Below are 22,753 nucleotides of genomic sequence, written 5' to 3'. Positions count from 1 at the left end.
AACTAAACCAGAAGTATATGTTTTTGTGTTTAATTAAAATCAAAGTGAAATTTTTGAAACTAATTTATTTAAAAATGCGCAAAGCGCTTTTGGTTTTGAACCCGGGTTCTTAGAAAGAAGGAACATACTTTATTGCAGTACACTTGCAAAAACCTGAGGTTAGTTTAGTTTTGTTTTAATCAAAATTTTTTTAAAACACATAATTTCAAGAAAAATACACCAAAAGAAAATAAACTTCATTTTAAGTAATGGAAAACAAAAACATTTGAATTTCTCAGTTAAAAAAAAAAGTTTTTCGTTCAAGTTTGTCAAGTTTGGACACGAATATTTCCCAGCCGAAAAACGTTAGAAAGGTGCAAACTTAACGATAGAAAGGTAGAACTTAATTGGGAATAAACCTGCGTTTTTATTTTTTCAAAAATTCATTTTTTAAAAATTGAATTTTGAGCACGCTTGGCACCAGAGTGCGTATTAGAAGAAATGTTCGCCGTATACCCATGAGTTTAAAGAATTTTTATAAGGGGGGGTCGCCTTTTTACTTTTTTCATCATATCCTTGGCTTCTACAATCCGATCTTAAAGTATGATATATCGATGTGCCTTTTCGAGGTGAACATTTCTTTGTTTCAAAGTTCATTACCTCAAGTACCGCATTATACTAATTAGTAATTACCCATCAGATCTAAGTTCCTACAATCCTAATGTCATTTAATTAAAGCTCAGTAGAACTGTTTAAAAAAATTTTACTACCAAAAAAAATACTTAAGACTCAGGGATGTACGGCAATTTTTTTTTTAAATTTCTTGTGAGGTGGTACGGTCTAATGTAAGGCCATACTGATAACACTAGATAACAACGTGTGCTTATCAGGCGAATGTAATATTAACATAAAATCAATAACTTGTTTCGATAAAAAGTGAGCGTTTTTCTAAAAGCCTAATATAGACGATGCCCTACATACGTATGGATGTATGAATATGAACTAAGAAAGGCAAGCAAATATACATAACTAAAAAAACAAAATTAAAGAAAAATCCGCTCTTAAAAAGATAGTAACAAGAAAACTATGCAACAGTACCCGTAAAGCGCTTGTAAGCCAGAAGAAGTACCAAGCGCCACATGTCATTTGCAATCGAGTGCACTTGAGTTAATTGAAAGCTTCCTTAGTACAAAAAAAAAAAAAAGAATAGAACGAGTACTCACTGTTACGTCTGCAGCTGAACTTATTATATCGCTTCAAGTACATGCCAACGTCAATAATCCACCGCCGATTGGACGGCGTGCTTGACAAAAAAAGTCACTTATATTTTCTTTATCGCAGGGGTGAGCAAAACGTGTGCGCTGTTTATACATACATACATATGTATGTAGTAGTGAAAACGGAGGTTTTCTGATCTTTGTTTATGATACTAGCAGCCACAGGGCCTGAAACATCTTTAGCTATTTCCTTTTTTAGGTCTTTCGTTGATATCAACATATAGTTATTAGGAATCGTATTTAAACTGATTTCGACAAAGAGATAATATATAATATAATATATAGGTTCATAGTATGTAGTATTTTTTATCACTTATTTATGCCTTATAAAGCACCATATGTTAGATCTCAACTGTGATATCAAAAAAGCACTCAAATTATTTTAATCGCACATATCAGCGGCAGTACAAAAATAGTGTAAAAAAATATGTTAGTAGTTTAATTTTTAGATATTTCCTTTTTATTGGCACTTCCAGTCATCTTTAAATATTTCACTTTCCTCGAAAAAAATCATAATTTTTGCGCTTGTACTCGCGCAGAAATGTTAGCCACGTTTTTGCAAACTGAATTCAAAATATATTTTCTATCCACTTACACATTGCCCGTTAAATGGAAATACTCGCCTAATATTCGAGATAAAAGCAAGCGCGCGCGCGCGTATTTCGTAGTTGTTAGCAGAGTGTAAAAGGTGTACAAATGCCAGCTGAAAAGAGTCGCACGCACGAATTCTCGAAAAGAGCAATAACCAATAAACATATTTTAGTAAGATATACATATGCATATATGTATGTATGTATATATTTGAAAATAACTGTAATAAAAAAGAACGAGTAGCAGAGAATGATAACAATAATAGTAGCAAAAAAATATATTAAATAGCTTCTAACGCATATTAGGGTGCGCATTTGTTTGGAGAAGCTAAAGACAATGGCTTACACTTATTTCGTGGTAAATAATGATCACATATTTCTTTACAGCCAGACATCCACGAAAAAAAAAAAAAAAAAAAAAATTGTGATTTGAAAGAAACGAATTTATTTTTAATCGTAAAAGTACGCCAAATTTTACTTAGACCAGCTATAACACAGCAAGTTTGTGAATTTATAGAACAAGTTTTAGTAATATGTAAAATTTATTAGATTTAAAGTGTACATTTTGTAAAATTTTTGCGTTTAAAAAAAAATTTAAATTTCGCAAACCTTGGTATGGATGTCTTTATTTTGTAGGCAGAAACGAAATAAATTAGTGCTCCATAAAAAAATTAGATTTGTGTACTGATGGCATTGCTGCCACTCTTTATAGCTGCGCATCTGTAAAAACGGGAGCTCAACTGATTTCTGTTCGTTTTCGTTCTACTAAAAACTTAAGAAAAAAAAATGATCAAAGCCAGAACTTCCTGTTCGGAAAGTCAAGTCTCAAAATCTAAAAAAACAGCTCACATAGGCCCTATGATGTGTTACCAAACGGATCGATAGCACCTACTCTTTTACAAATAAACTTGTGGAGACTAGAAGCTTTAGCAATTGCCTTCTCATACACTATGCAGTTACGGATGGAGTTCTGTAACTTAAAATGTGGTAATTTCGCCAAAATCCGCTCAGATTAAACGTTTAACAATTTATTTTGTATTGGAACCGACCTGTCTAATGTACATACGAATATCTCCCAATCGGCAAAATAAGAAAAATTAGCTCTTTTGGGAGCACGAAAATATTAAAACGATTGGCCTGGTCGAATCAGAATCTCGGGCTTCTGATTCAGGTTCCCTTAGAACCGCAATTTCTCATTTATTTGGCTTCTGTTGCCTTGGAAACACATCTTCTCATCTGCCTTCTAATGTCAGCGCCTTAGGAAGATCGTCTCATACGGCTTACAAAGAGAAGTTTGTGCTAAAATATCTCTTCCCAACAGCGTTTGCTTAAAACAAGCCCTCATTTCCAGAGCTGCCAAATTGGCTCAAACCATGCCCTATTTTACTTCAAATGGCACTTAATTTATCAATTTGGCAGAAAGTGCCAAAATGCCGCTTTTGAAATATAGTAATCGGGCAAGTCTCCAATTCACTTCCGAGTGCATTTCAACCCCTGCCAGTTTGAATTCAAAGCAAACTTGGGTCAAATTCACTCGGAAGTGAATTACAGAACCTGCATTTTTTGAAATCTTTTGCGTCACTTCTTTTTCTCAACTAAAATATTCTAATTTCTATAGTATATCGATGGCTGAGTGGGAGATCGACCTATCTCGGCAGCCAGTTCGAAAACGCTCTATCTCAAAAAACTGTTCAAGAACGCCCTATTTCAGAATTTACTTGAAAAACACCCTATCTCAAAATTTGGTTCAAAAACGTCATATCTCACTTCAAAATGTATTGAATATATGCTGATATAGATCGGTTTTGAAACGAATTCTGAAATAGGGCGTTCTTGAAAAGTTTTTTGAGATAGAGAGTTTTCGAACTGGCTGCCAAGATAGGTCGATCTTCCACTCAGCGATCGATATATAAATGATTCATCTTAATTTGGTATTGGACTTTTGTTTTAGGAATGTGTTTCTAATTTTAATGCTAAATGAAAAGATTATGAAGAACGACACCTTTTTTGGCACTTTTATTTTTCTTCTTGGCACATTTCGACACTTTTTTTTATCTCAATATGGCACTTCATAGCTACATATGTAAGTATAGTTGGCAGCCCTGCTCATTTCGCCGGCTGGGTGGGTATTCAGGCATATATACATGCAAGGCATGGTACAATAATTACAGGTATTGTCGTCCCAGAGAGTTTTGCTTCACATCGAAATTCGTGCTGTCTTATTTTCATTTTGACGCAGTTCAATGTTGGTTATTTTACTTTTATTTGGCTTTGCTTTTTGTTTTCGCTCAATTTAATTTTTATAATTTTTCAAAACAAAAGAAAAAACTTTTGAAATGAAGTGAGCCATACAAAGTTTTTTTTACGGCTTTTGCAAATTAAATATGTTCTCTGCAAGATGGTTTGTTTAAAAAATATAAATTATAAAAATTAAATTGAGCGAAAGCGAAAAGCAAAGCCAAATAAAAGTAGAAGAATCAGTAATGAACTGCGTCAAAATGGAAATAAGGAGCACGAATTTCGATGTGAAATAAAACTCACTGGGAAGACAATACCTGTAATAATTGTACCATGCTTCTACCCTGCAAACCATTTTTTCAGAGAATTCTGAGTTGTAAAGAAATTTTAAAGAATTTGTAAAGATCTCATCCGATTTTTTGCCGAATGTTCTAAAATGAAATAAACTGTGCACACTTGGATTCTTTTACGAAATTTCGGAAGAAAATTGGTAAAGCAATGAAAATAATGCTGCTATGTGAAGAATTTCTTGCAGGATTTTTTAAAAATTTTCCTTATTTTTCGTACAGAAGTTTCTTTACGAGTTCGTGTCAACCCCTTCATATAATTTTCTTTGAAGATTCGTAAAAAAATCGTTACAGAAATAAGATACTCCTAAAGATTTCGTTAAGATTTCGGGAACTTTGGTTTGCAGGGTATCTGTATTTATGTGCCTTGATATGTATGAATGTATGTGTGCATTTACATATATATAAAGCTTAAAACGCTCTTCTTTACTAAGAGAACCAATTAACATCCGATAAGATAACATACGCGTCAGTTCCAACTTTTCAGATATTCGTATATTTTCGTGTATCTTCTATCTGCATGTTTACTAATATTTTACTATCTCTTCGTTGTACATACATAGATATTTTTTATATAACCTAACCTATGTATGTATTGCGCTTTATGTTGCAGTACCATCAGAAAAACATTCCTTGATGCTAGGAAAAAAGTATGTAACAAAATCGATACAAAATATCGATAACAAAATCGATAAAGAATTTCGATAACGAAATCGATAAAAGTATCGAATATTGTATCTATAAGTTCCGAAGGAAATAAACGAGTGTATCACATTACCTGCCTGTACCACATTAAACTCATTTCCTCTACGACATTTCCAGATCAAAAACGAGCAAATTTCGCGTCTCCCACAACCACCAGAGTGAGAAAACGGCTGCCTTTTCGATCTATCACCTCGCATACACACGATAAATAGACGCATAGTTTCTATTACAAAATCTTTAGCGATCCCTTCACGCCACACTGCTCTGCGAAAAAAAGCGTAATTAAAGTATAGATTAGCAACGGAGCCCTCAAATCGGTAGCCTGCAGCATTTGGAGTATAAAAGGCAAAGAATAATTGTTGAAAATATACACCGCCCCCGCAGAGCTACAATATACATTCCCATGATGACCAAAAACCGTGTGCTTTACAAGCAATTCCTGCTCGTTTTTTATACTACATTTCCAAAGGTTACAGAAGACATCTTTATGAATCCACGTACCCATCGTTCTACGGGTATGGGCAGGCAATAAACGAAATGCACCGAAGGATAAATATCTTGACCTGTAGCAAACTTCTACTTATCCAGATGTGGCCGAATTGACTGGGTATCCCACATGTCGTCATTAAACAAGCTAGCCCTCCTCCGCTCTGGACTGGCACCACCGAACATGTATTCTAGGCCCATCGCTGGTTGGGTATGACGTGTTAGACTAAACAAAATAGGCTGGATTTAGTAACGTCCCCATAACAACAATGGCGACTCTCACCATTTTTCTTTTCCGGAAGTAAAAAGTATAGTTTGTATGAAATTACAAAACTAATATCCACTTTCAAGGCGTAGTTTTTTTTTTGGATTTTTTGGAAGTTTTCACCACAAAAATCTAAGCCCCTACAATAATATAAATGTTAACCAATAAAGTTGCTACTAATTTTTTTAATAAATTTTATGGTAAAAAGTAGCACGGCATTCGTTTCCCGTCGATGCTGTGGTATTCTATTCACTAGTTTCATCGATTGGCATATAAAAAAAAAAATAATAATAATTGAATAGCACATGCTCTTTGACCGCATTATAAATATTATTAGCCACTAAAATGCGGTGGGAAACTATCAGTAAAGTGTTTTTATATAGCCATTGCCGCTAGCAAAAATATTTCAAACGGTAGAATAATTTAATAGACAGCAATATGCAGCCAACATAAATGCAATAATGACCTTATTAAGTAAATCAGCGGCAGTCAAGAGAAATATGCAAGCATAAGCTGCAGAATATTTTACAATAAAAACGAAATGATATAAACACACCCACACACCGACACTCCTATACTGCATGCGCCATGACATTAGTGGCAGCACGCCTATGTAGTACATGCATAACAGACAGCTGTCAATTGAATTGACAACGCGAGAAATTTTCCAAATATTTACAAACAAAAATTATGTATGTATATAAATATTTTTTGTTTAGCAAATCGAAATCAAATTTGAATAAGCTGCATAAATGATGCATTACAGCGTTTCACTTCAACTTGCAGACTAGACAGCAAAGCGTTTGCAAATCCGCTAATTTGATTTAATGATGCGTTACGTATACGCCCTGCTGCATGCAATGTTAGGTCGCCAGATGGCTGTGTTGTATCTGCCTGCCTTCTTCAGTTTCATACATACATATGTACATAAATGCATACATACATACACCATCGTCACGATAGAACACTTTGAAATCCCGTGAGGCACCTTTTACACTCCCTTGTGACTTGATTGATTGACTGATTTTCAATTGGAAATCAATTTTATTGCCACTTTAGCGGAAAAAGCGAGCGACACAGTACTGCTGTTACTGTTGCTGTTACAGGCACAAGAGATTACACAGTAAACCAATTTGAGAGGACTTAAAAGCAATATCTATGTACATATTTATATATGACAGGGTAGAGTGGATTAAAGAAAATAGAAAAGTTATCAATAAAAAAACAAATTTACATATGCGTTCCGCGCGCCTGGCATCAGTTCTAACAACCATAAATCATTTTAAATCTACGATGGTGCCAGTCTAGAGCGGAGGGGGGCCAGCTAAGTTAAAGATGACATGTGCGGTACCCAGTCAATCCGGCCGAATCTGGATAAGTAGAAGTTTGCTACCTTATATCGAAATTTCACCAGAATAAGGCGGGTCTTGCGGTACAGCTGAAGCTCTATATCTGCGATGAGTGGTGATCGAACTGCAATGGCGGCACTCATAGGGCAAAGTATTTGTTCGTCGGTGACTTTCGTTTATTGCCTGCCTATACCCGTAGAACGAATAATGTAGATAACTTAGACAGTAATACTGCGACAGTTCTAATTCGAAAGAAAATCTCGACTTCGAAAATCCTTTCAATGCAACGAGCCACAACCAAGGCATATCTAGGTATAAGGAGAAAGTAATAAAACAGAAGACGACTGAATTAACATTTGAGAAATGTCATCCGATCAACAAGAATGTTCGTTTAGGCAATCATACATTAATACCTGTCTCCTCCGATGAGGAATTCTTGGATATGTTTGAGACAAAGACTATGTCAAAAGTCAAGAGGAAGAGGAAGACGTTGTTTGTTGTGGAAAGATGAAATTCTTTTAATTTTGGGTCGTAGATCATGGACGAGCCAGTTAATTTTCACAAGATATTTTTATTTTAAGTTTGCATTGCACATGAAAAATGTTCATTCAAACTTTCACATGGAAACGGTTACTCATGCGCCATGTACGAGTATGTAGGAGTACGTCAATGTACGATATGGCGTATAAGTATTTTTGGATATTCATTCGACCATTCATAACATGTTTATTTGTGCAGCGATTTTTAACGTTAGTAGCTTGATTTTTTGGCAAAAGAACGGCCTTGTTAAAGTTTGACTTTTTTCCATTTCTTCCAGTTAACGTGTATCGGGATTTTTGGGGTAATTTCAAAACTATAGGTTTTCCCTATAGTGTTATTGATCTGTAAAGATCTTTGCTCTCGCTGTGGGCAAAATTTGCGTAAACCGTCGCGCATAAACCAAGACGAGATCAGAAGTAGTAAAAACTAAAAGAAATCTAATCAGCTCTTCTAGCAACACTTCTCGTTGATGTACGCAGCTCGGCACTTTCAACACTTTTTCGGGTCTAGTTCAGGACCATATGGGTAGTTTCTGGCCAATTCGGGCCTATTTTTTTTATTTTGAAATGTAGATGTTGCTCAAAGCCTTGGTATAGAGTTCTGGAAAATCAATATTTTTCGATCGGAAAACTCCGTTTCTCTTCTTGGTAATAATACCCAATTGTTAATTTACCATTTTTAAATAGTAAACTTTTGTATAGGTCCTCCAAAAACCCTAAGGAATTTAGTGACATAAATAATTATTGGGTATTATTATTGGAAGTCTCCTGAAGAGAAACAGCGAAAAAATCGATTTTCAAGAAATTTAAACCATTTCTACGAAATATGGTTTTTCTCATGTAAAATACATGGACAACTTTGAGCGCTTTGAGCGACCTTTAAATTTTTTTGACTTCAAAAAAAAAAATAATAATAAAAACAGGTACGTACATATATATTTATTCGGTATGGGACCACCTCTGAGATACCACATTTCCTTAAAAAAAAAAATAATAATTTTAGAAATCGGCGAGCGTGGTCTAAAGTTATGCGGTAACATACTTACATAAAAAAATTTATTCCGACGAACTGATAACCTTCTGCATTTTTTAAATCGGTTAAAAAGGATTTCTTTGTCATATATGTATAATTTTTCGGTAAAGAATTCTATCTAGGTAGTGAGAGCATTAAAGTTCCGACTCTGCATGTTTTGGACTACCCTATTACACATTGCATATGTTACTTTTTCATGTAGTAGACTTTTGAGCCTTAGTGAGGCCAGTAACAGCTCTCAAGAAAACGGTCAAGAAAAAAAAGGGCATTATTTCCGGTGTGTGTCCAAGGAATTTTGACATCTGATACATCACAGCCTGTTGCCTCACTCTTTCTTCAAGGAATAATGGAACGGCGTATATTTCTGTTGCAAACATGGGTTGTCTTGTGGTCTTTTTTCACAAAGAAACTTTCGAATACCTTAGTAAAAAGCATAGCAAATTTCTTAAGAACTGCGCACTTCCTTAAGGAAATTTGACTCAAGAAAATTTCTTAGCCATTTATTGTACGTCATTTTATAAGGAGGTTTTGCTTTTCTTGAGAGCTGCATACTGGCCTGTAGTCCCGAACAAGGATCGATGGCTTACAAAGTGACGACACGAAAGAAAATTTCCCTTCTACTTTTGCAATGCTGCACGCGTTGAGAGAGCAGATAAAGGTTGTACTTAGTTCTTTAGAGACTTGAGCGATATTGCAGGGAATTTGTCCCCGAAGACTTATTCTTTAGTACGATAGTAGGAGAGCGAGAGTTGGTATAATCTGCTCGGTAACCCAACGGACCCCTTAGGGAGACTAGCTGAGCAGGTAGTGGCTACATGTTAGCTCAACCCAACTTATCCTTATAAAATAATAATTGTCCACGAATTGATTTTAGTTCTATAATCACCCGAATGACTCAAATATTCCGTTCTGCTTTTTAAGCGCACTGCAAACTCTCCTATCTCTCAAGTATGTATATTTTCGTAGTCGCTTTTGTATCCGACTAAGTTTTTCAGCGACTAGTACAGAAAAAATTTTATTAAAATATAAGACAAACGACATGGTTAAAAAAATATTCCTGAACGAGATTGCGCTGAACTTGTCGGCCTTTTCTTAAGAAGCCCACTGCAGCAAGGTTTATTCAAAATATGTACATAGATGTTACGTAGAAGATGTTAAAAATTGCTAAAAGGGTCTTTTGGAAACCACTAACTCGCTTAAAGATCAATAACATCATCTACACAGTATTATGTATAATTTTCTATACAAATAATCTGTGGTTAGTTGGGTGCAATTGTGCGCGATTTAATGCAATTGAATGTTTGCGACAGTGTTGGCGTTACCGTTGTCGTTGGCGTATGAATTGGCGCTGGTGCTGGCTTTAGTGCCGACTTCGCAGCAGCGAGAATGCAAATACGCTTAATGACGCTTATTGAAACGCTGGAAAATTGCAGTTTATCTGCAGCTCCTACCCTCCCACATCACAAACTCAACCATAGCCACATGCACGTGCTGTTGCACTATGGCGATTGATTTTTTGTTGTTATTGACTGCACTGTTGCCGCTATCGGCGCAGCATACCTTTTGGTCTGTTGATTGCAGAATATATTTTCTAGCATCGCCTATTACTTTTTTTTTCTGCTGTTGCTTATGGTGGTTGCATGCGTTTGTTAATTTGCCGCATAATTTTTTTTTACGCTGCACACCCAAATATGGCTCAATTAAATTTGCATATCTCTTACCGGCTGTAATGTAAGCTGTTTGCGTTGTGCTGCGCTTGTGTTTTTTTTTTACGTAGATGAGCGTGTGTTTGTGTGAGTGGCGTTGCATTTGTGCTACTTTTAATAAATTTGTAGAAAAGTTTGGTGCAATTATGCAAATTTCTTAGGCAATTATTTTTGAATTATCGAATAAAGTTTGAAAAAACAACAAATTGAAAAAAAATTTTATCGATATTTTGTGCAATGATTTATGATTGGGGCGAGAATTTAATAGATGCATGACGAGATAAAATATTTGCAAGGCTAGAATGTAAGATATTGAGAATGGGTAATTATTTTACAAATCGTTCGGATTAAAAAAAAATTACTTTAAAAAACAAAACCGATTTTTTTTGTTGTATTTTATAGGAAATAAGGTCGACATCTACATATCGAAACCTATGTGGAAGATCGACCTATTTCGGCTGCCAGTTCAAAAACGCCCTATTTTAGAAAACCTTTCAAGAACGCCCTACTTCAGAATTTGATGGAAAAACGACCTATCCGAGCTTCCACTCAAGTGACGATATGTCAATACATGTACGGGGAATTCGTATTTTTTTTTAAGGATATATAGGTTTTTAATTGGATGACTTTTTATTTTAAAGGCTGAAATATTTGTAAAATAAATGACTAAAAAATCAAAATATTTTATGTAGTAACTTGAATATAGTCGCCTGATAAGTGGCGCCTGATAAGAAATTTTGAGTTGGACATTGCAAAAAAGCGTTGAAATGCAAAAAAAAAAAAACGGTCCATGTTCCAACCACCGGAAATGTTAATCCAGACACTAAGCCAATACACGTGCCAAAGTCGGAAGTCGGAGTTTACCGAAAAAAGTATCACATATACTAATGTTTTTTGCCAAAATATGGAGTATTACCCACCAAGTTGGTAATTTAACACTGTCGTTAATCCTATGCAATCTTAGGGCCAATTTCAAATGAATATTTAAATGGCTCTTAAATTTATTTGTGGATTGCTGCTTAAATGCCATTTAGCTTTCGTTGGGTTTCAGATAAACTTTGTTTAAATATGCCAAACAATTGGCAGCACTGTTGCTTGTTCCTTGAAATTGTTGTTGCATTTGCTTGTTTGTTTACATTAAGTGCTGAGCAGCTGTATACCTACATATGCGCCATATTAAAACACATCCCATGCGTCCGCCACTGACTGACACGTAGCTTAACACCCGAAACCCCCCCGCTGGATCCCCCACTGGACCCGTAATAATATATTTCCTTATTTCCTGCATAAGACTTATAAGAAAGGACGTTAGCCGAATCTAAACTGTGAAGTAAAAAATTTTAAATAATGTTCCAAATATTAAATGCTAAAAATAAAGCAGTATTAGAAAGGCGCATTATGATAAAAAAGTATACAGTGGCTGCCGAAGATATAGAGACATGGGCGGTAAATTGTATTTTTATTATTATTACCTCCCTTATATTAGCTCGGGATGTAACTATGTAATATTGATGCGCCTAAAAGATGCAGCGATTACTATTCCCTGATGGCAGTATGAATGGAAGTTATAATAGCGAGGTCTTAGTTTTTTAAACTATAATTTTATTTTGCAAAAACTTATGCTAAGATTTCATTCGTTCATTAAGGCCCATATTGCGATGTAGCTAGTAAATTCCTTTAATATTTCCAGAATTCCCCACATAATTATACTTCAAAGCAAAAATTTAAGGCATTTACAGACCAATTAACCGGGTGTCTATTAAGTGGGGAGTACTGTAAAAAAAAAAAAAAATGCTCCTATGAAACTGCAGTCCATCACAAGTTTCAGCGCTTTAGTACAAAGGAAATCGACACACGTAACAAAATAAACCCTTTATCTTATAATAATTATGTAATAGAAGCTACCAAGTGTCTTAAAATATTAGGATTTATCTTTGATACTAAACTCATCTTCAGGGATCACTGCGTCTATGTTAAAAAAATAGCATACCAAAAATACTTAACATTGTAAGCTAGCTCTCAACAAAAAGATCATTTGTTCACATTGAAACATGCATAAATATTGTAATAGCTTTAGTTTTATATAAAGTCGGTTTAAGCATCTACGGAAACTGCTCTAATGCAAATCTTCATCTGATTAAAGCTCCGTATCACTCAGCCGCCCACAGAAGTATTTAAGCCTTCTAGAGCTGTCAAACTATCGACGATACTATCGATAATATCGATAGTCTGATCACTTGAAATAACTATCCATAGTTTTAGCACTATCGCCACTATCGTTTCATTGATACGCATTCTCTTTCCTAGCGCTTTTGACATTTGCATGTATTGGTTCAAAGAGAACAAAACTTGGCAGCATTATTTCATGAACGAACGAATAAAAATCACTTAGGACGGTCTGCGAGAAAAAAGATTTTTTTTTTGCTGTAGGCGACAGCAACGACGGTACGATTAGAGTTGGCGCACTTGCATACTTTTGCTCCGCCATTGACTATGCTTTCAAAACCAAAGGCAAATGTATTATTTTAACGGATAGTCCCTCAACCATATACGCGACACAAAAAAAATTATGTGGATCCCCGGACATATGGGACTTACAGGAAATGAACACGCGGATAGCCAAAATAGCTACAATGAAACCCTTGGTTATGGCTCCATATGTGAGCAAAAATGACATTCTCAAAAACATTGACGCCAACACAAAGGCCGCCTTAAGCCCAAAATACAATAACGCGGTCGCAGTTCAGTTTTACCAATATTAGCAGTAACAGCTGATTTGAAAAGCTGTCACTGCTCCTCCCACTGCGCTATTGTATTTGGGCTATTACGCCAAAACTGGGAGCAAATTTCCCATCACTATACAATGAGAAACCTAAAAGGGGAAAACCAGATTATCCGGTATCTTGTCACCCCCTTGATATTGCTAATTCTGTGAGACTTCGCATCGGTCACACAAAAATAACTCATGAACATTTATAGGGAATTTACATGATTCAACTTTCACAGGCGATTAGTTGAACCAAAAGTTGAACGAAAGTAGGCAGCCGACCAACTTCATTGGAAGCGATTAGTTGAAAGGCCGTTTACACCAGACGATTGTTGCATTCAACTAAAAATCGCCTGAAAAATCGCCTCATGTAAATTCCCTATTACTAAACAAAAGTTCAAAACCGATTTGTCTTGTTTGCCAAAGCCAACACATAAGCACATTTTCGTCAAACTGCCCCACCTTAGCAGATCATTGGACAAAGATCTTCAACAACTCTCCTTGCGTTGAAAACATCTCTAAAATCAACACATTTCTTAAAGAAATCGGACCATTTCCCAAACTTGAGTAATAAAAGAAAAGAATAATCAACATATTTATCCGCACATATCTACACACACATCATATTTAAGCAATACTCACACGTAAAATAGCTAAAATATAATAATTTTTATTGTTGTACTTTACTAGTAATAAATAAATCTTCTCACATTTCCGATCTTATATTAGTGATAATAAGGGCTTATCACCTTTTCGTTTTACCACAAAAAATAAGCTCCATAATTTTGAGATCGAAGATTTGTGTGCACTTGAAAGTTTGAAAGCTTAAATAAATGTAAGTAAATACAGTCAAATTATGGTCAAAGGAATGTAGAACTTGATTTGGTTTCTTCTTTCTCAGAAAATATGTATATATTTTCATACCTACAACAAATTGTGCCCCAGATGAGATAGGCATTGCAAAATTGGGAAGTTATTAATTCAAGGCAACCTTCACAAAATTTATTTACCCGATCCTAAGTAGAAATTCACCTTAGGACTGGGTTACATTCCCCAAGTCAGCTTAAAGACGTATAATTTGCAGTATGTATGTATAAAGTCAAGCGAAGTAAAGAGATTGGGAAATGCCTGTGTTCTTAACTATAATTGCCATCATTATTTGATATGTTGGAATCCTCACTTTTTTAATTCGTTTTCAGCAGTCTTAAATGGTTTTTTTTTTCACAAATAGTCGCAGTGTATATTTACATGGACAAATCAAACAAGTAAATTTAATATTTGATATCAATAAATCTCAAGGTAAGCAATTTCATTTATTTTATTAATAAACGTTTTTTGTTCTATTCTGTTATCACCCAAATAGACAAATAAATAACAATACACAGACAAAAAAAAAAAAATAAAAAATAGCTACGCATGATACCCAGTAGGAAAAATTGTTCGTAATGTATATATGTATGCAAAATTATGTAAGTAAACACTGCTAACTAATTGAGTAGCTCTCCAAACCTATAGAAATATAGTGTTTTTAAAGTTCCACAAATATGTAAAGGCTGTGTAAAAATCAAAATCTTACTTTATAATTAAAAAATTACTCACTCAGGCTTAATACTAACACATATTTCAACAGTAAATTAATGTCGAATTGACTATAACTAAGAACGCAACTTGTTTTGAAACTAGTCGCTAAAACAAGCTTTTATTTTGTCTTTAAATTTTAAGCATACCTTCAACTGAATCGAAGATAAAAAATTAAAAATTGAAAACAATACGATTTAATCATTTTTAAAGTAGCATTCCGACTTCACATTTGTACTCGTTATAGTTATTGTAATCGATACCTTCGCCAAAAGATAATTGGGTTTGTTAACGATTTTCATTTGTAGTTATTGATATTTTTCGATATTTGAATGAAATGAAAAAATTAGTAATTTTGTTATTTTTTCCCCCAAAATAAACGTTTTAAGGCTAAAATTGTTCAAATACTTGATAATTCTTTTTTGTATTTCTCTCCAGAATTTTACTGATTGAAATAAATGCAAGAAGAATGCTTTCGCGTTTTGTTTTCTACCGAGAGAAGGGAGTGACTTTAAAAACAACTTTTGAGATTTGCTCATTTGTTGCACTATGTTTTTGAATGTTTCAGTACTGATTTCCTATTGGGGATGCTTAGCCGCAGCTCACAAAAAGCACAACACATACTTAGACATTCATTCATATATACTATGTATGTATTTATAGACACAGTGTTGCCATATACGGGCTTTTCCTACCAAAACTGGTACGTTTTTTTTCAATTGGTAGGTTGAATTTTGGTAGGTTCCGCGACAATAAGTTTTATTTGCGAAAAATAAAAAATATATGTATGTATATCTCCAAATATTTTAGCAATCTTGTTTACAAGAATATTTCACCAGTGCGTTCGTAAAACGGCGACCGCAAAAATGTAAATATACTAAAAAGATTCGTAAGTACAATGTACACCCCTATTATTGCCAATTGTCCCATTTATCAAGAGGCAGGGCAGGGGCAGCAATTGAGTTCTCAGAAGAGGAGAAGTATCTAGGGGTAACTATGGACAAAGTCTCAATAAGAAATTCCTGTCAGAGATTTTATGGCAATACGTGGGGAAATATCATACATTATTAATAACATTGAAAAAATAAATAAAAATTAAAAACTCAAAACAAACTATGGTATGTTTTTATTGCTTTTGGTAGGCAATTTTGGTAGGAAAAAAAGTTTGTCCGTGGCAACACTGTATGTATATAAGCATATGAATTTATGTAGATATGTATGTATGTATTTATATACATAAATGTAATACAGCTTGCGTTTATGTGCGTCTAATTGACGTCATCTCGTTTGAAATTGATAGTAAATGTGTGATATTTATCTACTTAAATATGTATAGGCAATTGCATATTTGTACATACATAAGTATTATTTGAGAATATACCATACATTTGTACATACATATGTACGAAAGCTCACATTTTTTAGCTACATACATACATACGAAACACGTACATTACCATTACGACACCCCATATGCAAATCAGCTAAAGTGTTTCTGCTCAGTGCGTAGGCTTTTGAGTTTAAGTGATTGCGGCGCTAATACTGAAACACTATTATCTGCATAGCAGTTATTAAAGATGTACATATGTACATTGGGGTTGTCTTTAAATAGTCCACATCTAATTTTGTATGGAACACCCTTTTATTTTGAAATAATTTTTAGGGTGCGCTACAAGGGTTTTGAAAAATTAAAGTTTGACAGTTTTTACATATTTTGTTACCACAGAAAAAAAAATCCATTTTGAGCTTAAGAAGTCCATATTAACTCTTTCCTATACACGTGAGCTTCTTGATAGTTTTCGAGATAACTATTTGTAAACCAGTGTAATTTAGAACTTGGGGAAAATTTAAAAAAATGCTGCACTTATTACTAAAAAGCTTAAATGAGTCATAGAGCTGATTTTTCCAACTCAACTTAACTTAGTTTAGCCAATTTTTTTGGACTGAGTCAAGAATAAGCTGAATAAAAAGTAGGCTGACTTTTGACTTAAGTCCAAAAAATTGCTAAACTAACTTAAGTTGGGTTGGATAAAGCAGCCCATAGTCTTTGCAGCTTAATATTGCACAATGAAACTAGTTTGCGATGACTCTGAATTTTATCAGATTTAAATTTTTTTAAGCAATGGTAGCGACCACTTAAAGTTGTTTTAAACTTTAGAAATTTCCGTAGATGTCTTTATTTTATACATAGAACTAAATAAGTGTGTGACCCATACAAAATTTTAATTTTTTAAGGACCACCCTAACATACATAAGCGAATGTGATATCACTATTACAATAGTTAGATAAAATAATTATAGAATTGAAACTCTTGGGTAGCGTAATGAAGAAGAAGAAAACGCTTTGAAGTAGAATTTGATAGCATCTTAAATGTGCTAAAAATGGCAACTCGTTTAGATTCATGAAGCAAGAACTCAGTTTGTTTGTTGCTATGCGTGAGTATGTACATTAGACTGCATCACCAAAAAAAAAGTTGCAGTTTTTCCGCCGGGATTACAAAACGTATTATATTTTAATACTTGCACCAAAATATTTCCACCAAAATATTAAGATTTACATGAGCTGGACTGTTTGCAAAATGCCTCAAAAAATTAAGTTTTTGTGAATAAAAATAGTTTCTTAAAGGATTTTTTGGAAAAATCCCCTCAGATAGCAATACAGTTCAAGCTTCTACATAAAAATATTTATAAATTTGTATAAATTATAATTTGTATAATAATGCGATTAATGATGCTGTTTTTGTTTAACTCTTTTCAAAGATTTGTTTAAGAAAAACTTGAATAACTGGGCCAAAACTATACCGATATAGACTTGTGGGGTATCAGTGGAAAGGTATTTTCTTTCCCCGTTTTATTTCTTTGTAACAAAATGCATTCTCGTCCCAATTTGTTCTTTATCAAATACCAACACACCTTAATTCAACATGGAATGAGGCTGGATTTTCTTACCTTTCTCTTGCATGCTTTGAGCTTATCAGCTTATTTGCAAAGAAATAAAAAGAGTGAGAATATTCCTTTCCAATGATACCTCATACATAGGTCTAAATCGGTAAAGTTTAGGCTGAGTTATTCAAGTCGTTTTTTTTTTAAACCAGTCTTTGAAAAAAAAAATCAAAAACAGCATCAAAAATCTCATTATTGTGATTCTGTTGAATATTTTTTTTAATAATACTTTTATGCAAATTTTTTATGTCTTAACTGGTTTGTCATCTAAGGCGATTTTTTGCAAACAAGACTTAAAAAACTATTTTTATTCACAAAAAACTAAATTTTTGAAGGTGCTTTCAAATCGGTCCAGTTCACGTAAATCTTAATATTTTTCCAAAATATTTTGGTGAAAGTTTTAAAACATAATAGGTTTTATAATTTCGGCGGAAAAAAAGTTCCGATTTTTTTTTTATATGGGGAGTGATGCAGTCTAATGTACATACATGCTTAAGTAAATCACTTTTATAAGTTTTTTTTCTCTGCTGTTTAGTAAAATTTCCATTTATTTATGCCGAAAATAGAAATTAACAAATTAAAAAGTAAGCAAATATAAAAGGTCCTTGGAGACAATGATAAATTATGTGTTGCTTTCTTATCTAAGGTATGCAAATGCGGTTGTTGGTATTCATAGCAATGTGCTTTTTGTTTGAAGTTCAGAGTGAGTTTTAGCAATAAAAGCGATAGCGGATGAACGGGTGGAGATTACTCGGATTTTATACATACTAAAAAGTTAGCTAAACAACTGATGCAAATTAATAAAATAAAAAAGTTGCCACTGGCTATTCGGGATGTTCTTCGCAATAGATTGAAGAGGTCAAAGAGTTGCCGTTGTAACCTAAAAAAATAAGACACAAGTTGACTTTAAGAAGAATATGCTTCAGTACTTTCAGATTGTGAATTTTAGTTTAAGTTGCAGTTTTAAAGGGAGCAATAATGAGGTGTTCTATCGACAACAACTCATCAAACTGAAAAGAGCATTGCACGAAAAATGGCCGGAATAGTAAACCGGATTCGAGTCATCGCTTTTCCATCCTGAAAATGCCCGGTCACAAGTTGCGCAATCTGTTAAGACCTACTTGGATGAAAGCGGATGGGAAGAAGTTGCATCGATATATCTTTGGCTTCAAAATATCTATGTATATGGGTTTCTGCTGGGACCGAATTCAGCGCTCCCTCAAAGATGAAAAAAAGATACAATTAGCTTCCGAAGGAAAATATTTATTTGAATAAAAATATATTGTACCAATTTTTTTAAATACAACCTTAAAGTTGGGTAAAAATCATTTAAATTATACTTACATACTTGCACATCAAAAAAAAAAAAAAAATAAATATAAAATAAATTACATTGAGCAGCACCACAAGCTGCATCAGAACTGAAAACGACATCTTCGTGCAATTTGACACCAAGACACAGTGGTCGGTCTTGTATGGAGTCGGCGGCGGCAAAAAAATACTTCCAGTAGAGATATCAAAGTGAAACTTTGGTTTCAGTTTTAGAAAATTATAATACATAAGTAATTAATCATAGAATGGTAAAACTTAAGCGGCTCCAGAGGTTCAGAGCTCAGAAGCAAACGATTAAACAAATTCGTATTTGTTGAAACGCCTGAAATCTAACGCATATGATGGAATCGATATATTTAAATGTCTTTGTTTTTGGTTTCAGGACCTTCTTCAGAGAGATCTCCAATCGATATCTATTAGAGCATATGTTCAATAACATCAGGAGCGTGGATTAAAATTTTGTGGACTGCTGGGGGAAGAGAGTATATACCATGAATAGTACATACATTGTAAGTTCCTTAGCAATATCTGGCTTGCTAGGTCTGCTATTCATCACCGCTTAGTTCGTTTTGAACACTCTGCGAGACTTACTCTAGGTCGATATCGATCTTGATTTGTAACAGATACTGGAATCTGAATATTTTTGCAGATTTTAATTTTGCGCGGATGCGTTATTTACACAACTCACCAAATTTTTTAAAATTATAATCAAGACATTCAGGGCTGTCAACTATCCTTAGCCATATTGGGATGCCATATTGAGGATAAAAAAGTGCCAAATAGAAAAATAAATTTGCAAAAAAGATGTCACTATTTTTATCTGACCCATTTAGCAATAAAATAAGAAACCTATTTCTAAAACAGAAGCGAAATGCCGAAATAAGATAAGCCAGTTGCGTAAACTTTAGAAATTAAAAATTTTTGTTAATTTTGATGAGCTTCTTTGGCCTAGTTAGTGATTAGTGCAAGTAAAAACAACAACAACAAAGAAGCTCATCAAAATTAATAAAATTTACGACGAAAATTGGCCAGAAAATAAGATATTATAAAAATTTTTGTTTTGAAAAAGAAGTACAAGCAAAGGATTCCGGTGTTTTTATTACACAGTTATAAATATAAAAATGTTTGTGTTTTTCTCTTTCTTTTGTTGCTTTTTTCCGACACTACAAAAGTTGATTTTTTTTATGTTTTTAGTTTTTATTTGCCATAACGTTAGTATGTATTTGAAATAAAAAATATAATTTTTGATATTGCAATAATTAGTTTTATATATTAACGTTGGGTAAGTAGTTATAGTTTCAAGTTTTCATATTAAAAAAAAATAAAAATAAAGGGATGTCATACCGATACTTAAAACCAAAATTTTTTGAGCAGTGTAGCCAAGGGATTCATCAATATTTATTAAACATTGATATATAAAATCGCTCTTTAGAAAAACGTGCTTTTTCAAGTAATTTTAGGAAAATGAGGGAAACTTTTAGGAAAAATATGAAAATCCGGTACATAAAGAATATAAATTCAAGGCCGTATTTAAGAAAAGTTGCCTAACTTCGACAATTTTTACGCGATTACAAAAAATGAGGTATCAGTTTATTTGAAAATAGATTTAATTTTAGATAGTACTACATATTTTGAAAGTGTGGTAATAAGTGATGTCAAAATTAAAAAAAAAAATAAGAAAAAACTATTATTTTCCCAAAGAAAAATGCCAACAATCCAAATCTGACAATAGACTATCCCATATAACGGTAATTTAGAGAGACACGAAATATTCGATAAATCAGTAAGTACTGAAGCTAAAAAGCTAAAAAATACGTTTGATAAAATTTTCTTAAATGGGCGTCGCACGCCCACTTATGACCACATACTTGGTGTATCTCGGTAACTGTTGGATCAATTTGTACCAAACGTTGAAAATTATTTAATAAAACGGAAACTTCGATACTTCGAAATTTAAGGACGCTAATTTAACCAAAATCAGCAACATTTTGCTAAAATTCTTGTTAAGTAGTAAATAAGTATGGCAAGGTAACTTTTCGCAAAAAGCTGCTGATGACTTTGTTGTTGTGAATCTATAATCGATTAATTATATTTAAGTAGTTTCTTTCCCGTACGCAATGCGAGATCCAGCGTGTGCCCAAAATAGCCCAGAAATCATGCCTGTACTCAACAAAATGGGTAATAGAGAGCGAAAATTCGAGCGTATTCGATCGTAAATGTATTCTTCTTCCTGCCCGAAACAGCCCGAAATTTTCTCCGAGTAAAAATGGATAAAGTGTCAAAGTGCATATCAGCTGTATTGTGTTTACATGTTGCCTGTATTTACTTGGTGCTTTTAAGGAAAAGTGAATGGCCTCTTGATGTATTTTCAATCTATGTACTTAAAATCAAATTTGTAAAACCAAAATTCAATTTCCAAGTGTTTGCATTTAATACCATGTTCTGACCGACAACCAAAACATTTTTCCTTCATTTTTCTTTCATTTACAACCTTTAACTTTCATTCTTATTTTGCTTTGGCCAGGCAATTAACAATAAATCCGAAATGGCGTATTAAAGATGATAAAATATGACTTCCACTTCGATAAATAATCGAAAAAAACTAGTGAAGACACCGATTGGAATGAGTGGAAAGTGAGTTTTCAAGTAGTTTTCAGCGAAAACTGGTTTTCGTTTAACAGATTTTATATGGACGAAAACACAAGTTTTAGGTCGAAAACCAGTTTTAGCAACGAAAACATGTTTCCGATGTCGGTCAGAACATGGTATAAGTGACAAAAACAAGATCAACGTGAATCAGCTGTTTCTCGACTTGTGGGCACGAAGTGTGGGTTTTTGCGTTTCCGTACTTCTGAACTTTGCACCATTTTTGAAAGAAAATGTTTCTCTTATTCTCTAATTACCAAATCCGGTCCGGATTGTTAGGGAAAGAACCTAGTGTTGATATTATCAGTGAACTGTAATTTTCGATTTTCTTTCCTCAACGTTTAAGACATTGTGATTTAAATAATATCAACAGAATTTCTGCGAAAAACCGAAACCGGAACGAAACCGAAACCAAAACCGAAATAAATTTTGAAGAACGAAACCAAAACCGAAACACTTGGCAAAACCGAAACCCAAACCGGAACGTTATTTTGAATCGGTTTCATTCCCTGCTAAAAACAATCCCTTGGAAAGAAGTAAAATTATTATGGAATTTTGGAAAATAAACGTGATACCGATAACATATAACTATGTATATAAGTTTATCGAAAATGTTTGAATTAGAGGTAAGTAAAACCCCTGCTTTTTGGAAAGGTGAAAAAAAGGAACAGTCCAGCGCCTTCGTCTTGGCCTGCAGGCTGTATCGGAGATACAGCCGCTAAATTTAAACGTAGAATACGTGGTATGGTTAAGAGCATATCCAAGTAAAAAAACAAAAGCACACACTAAGCAAAAAATATCGATAACAAAAGCGATAATAATATCGGTAGCAAAATCGATAAAAACATCGATAAAGAAATCGATGAAAATATTGATATCAAAATCGAAAAAATATCGAAAGCAAAATCGATAGCAAAATCGATAACAATACTGATTACAAAATCGATTACAAAATCTATCAAAATATCGATTA

At 33.7% G+C, this 22,753-nt stretch overlaps 1 protein-coding gene across 9 annotated transcripts in view; it reads right to left on the bottom strand.

The window, feature by feature from the left end:
- Pde8 (phosphodiesterase 8) overlaps nt 1-22,753 on the bottom strand; it is a 280,798-nt gene that overhangs the window by 77,347 nt on the left and 180,698 nt on the right. The window contains exon 1 of one of the 9 annotated variants that reach the window (XM_017633095.1): nt 1,203-1,344. The exons of the other annotated variants lie outside the window; for them this stretch is intronic. Coding sequence (XP_017488584.1) covers nt 1,203-1,245 — 43 coding nt within the window. The 5' untranslated portion in view covers nt 1,246-1,344. Of the gene's footprint in view, nt 1-1,202; nt 1,345-22,753 lie in introns of those variants that run through there. 9 annotated transcript variants of the gene reach the window in all.

Source organism: Rhagoletis zephyria, unplaced genomic scaffold (assembly GCF_001687245.7).
Source record: "Rhagoletis zephyria isolate East Lansing unplaced genomic scaffold, Rhagoletis_zephyria_1.1 Rzeph_scaffold_00103, whole genome shotgun sequence".
Lineage (NCBI taxonomy): Eukaryota > Metazoa > Arthropoda > Insecta > Diptera > Tephritidae > Rhagoletis > Rhagoletis zephyria.
Note: the sequence above shows the minus strand (reverse complement) of the source record. Positions and strands in the feature narration are given on the sequence as shown.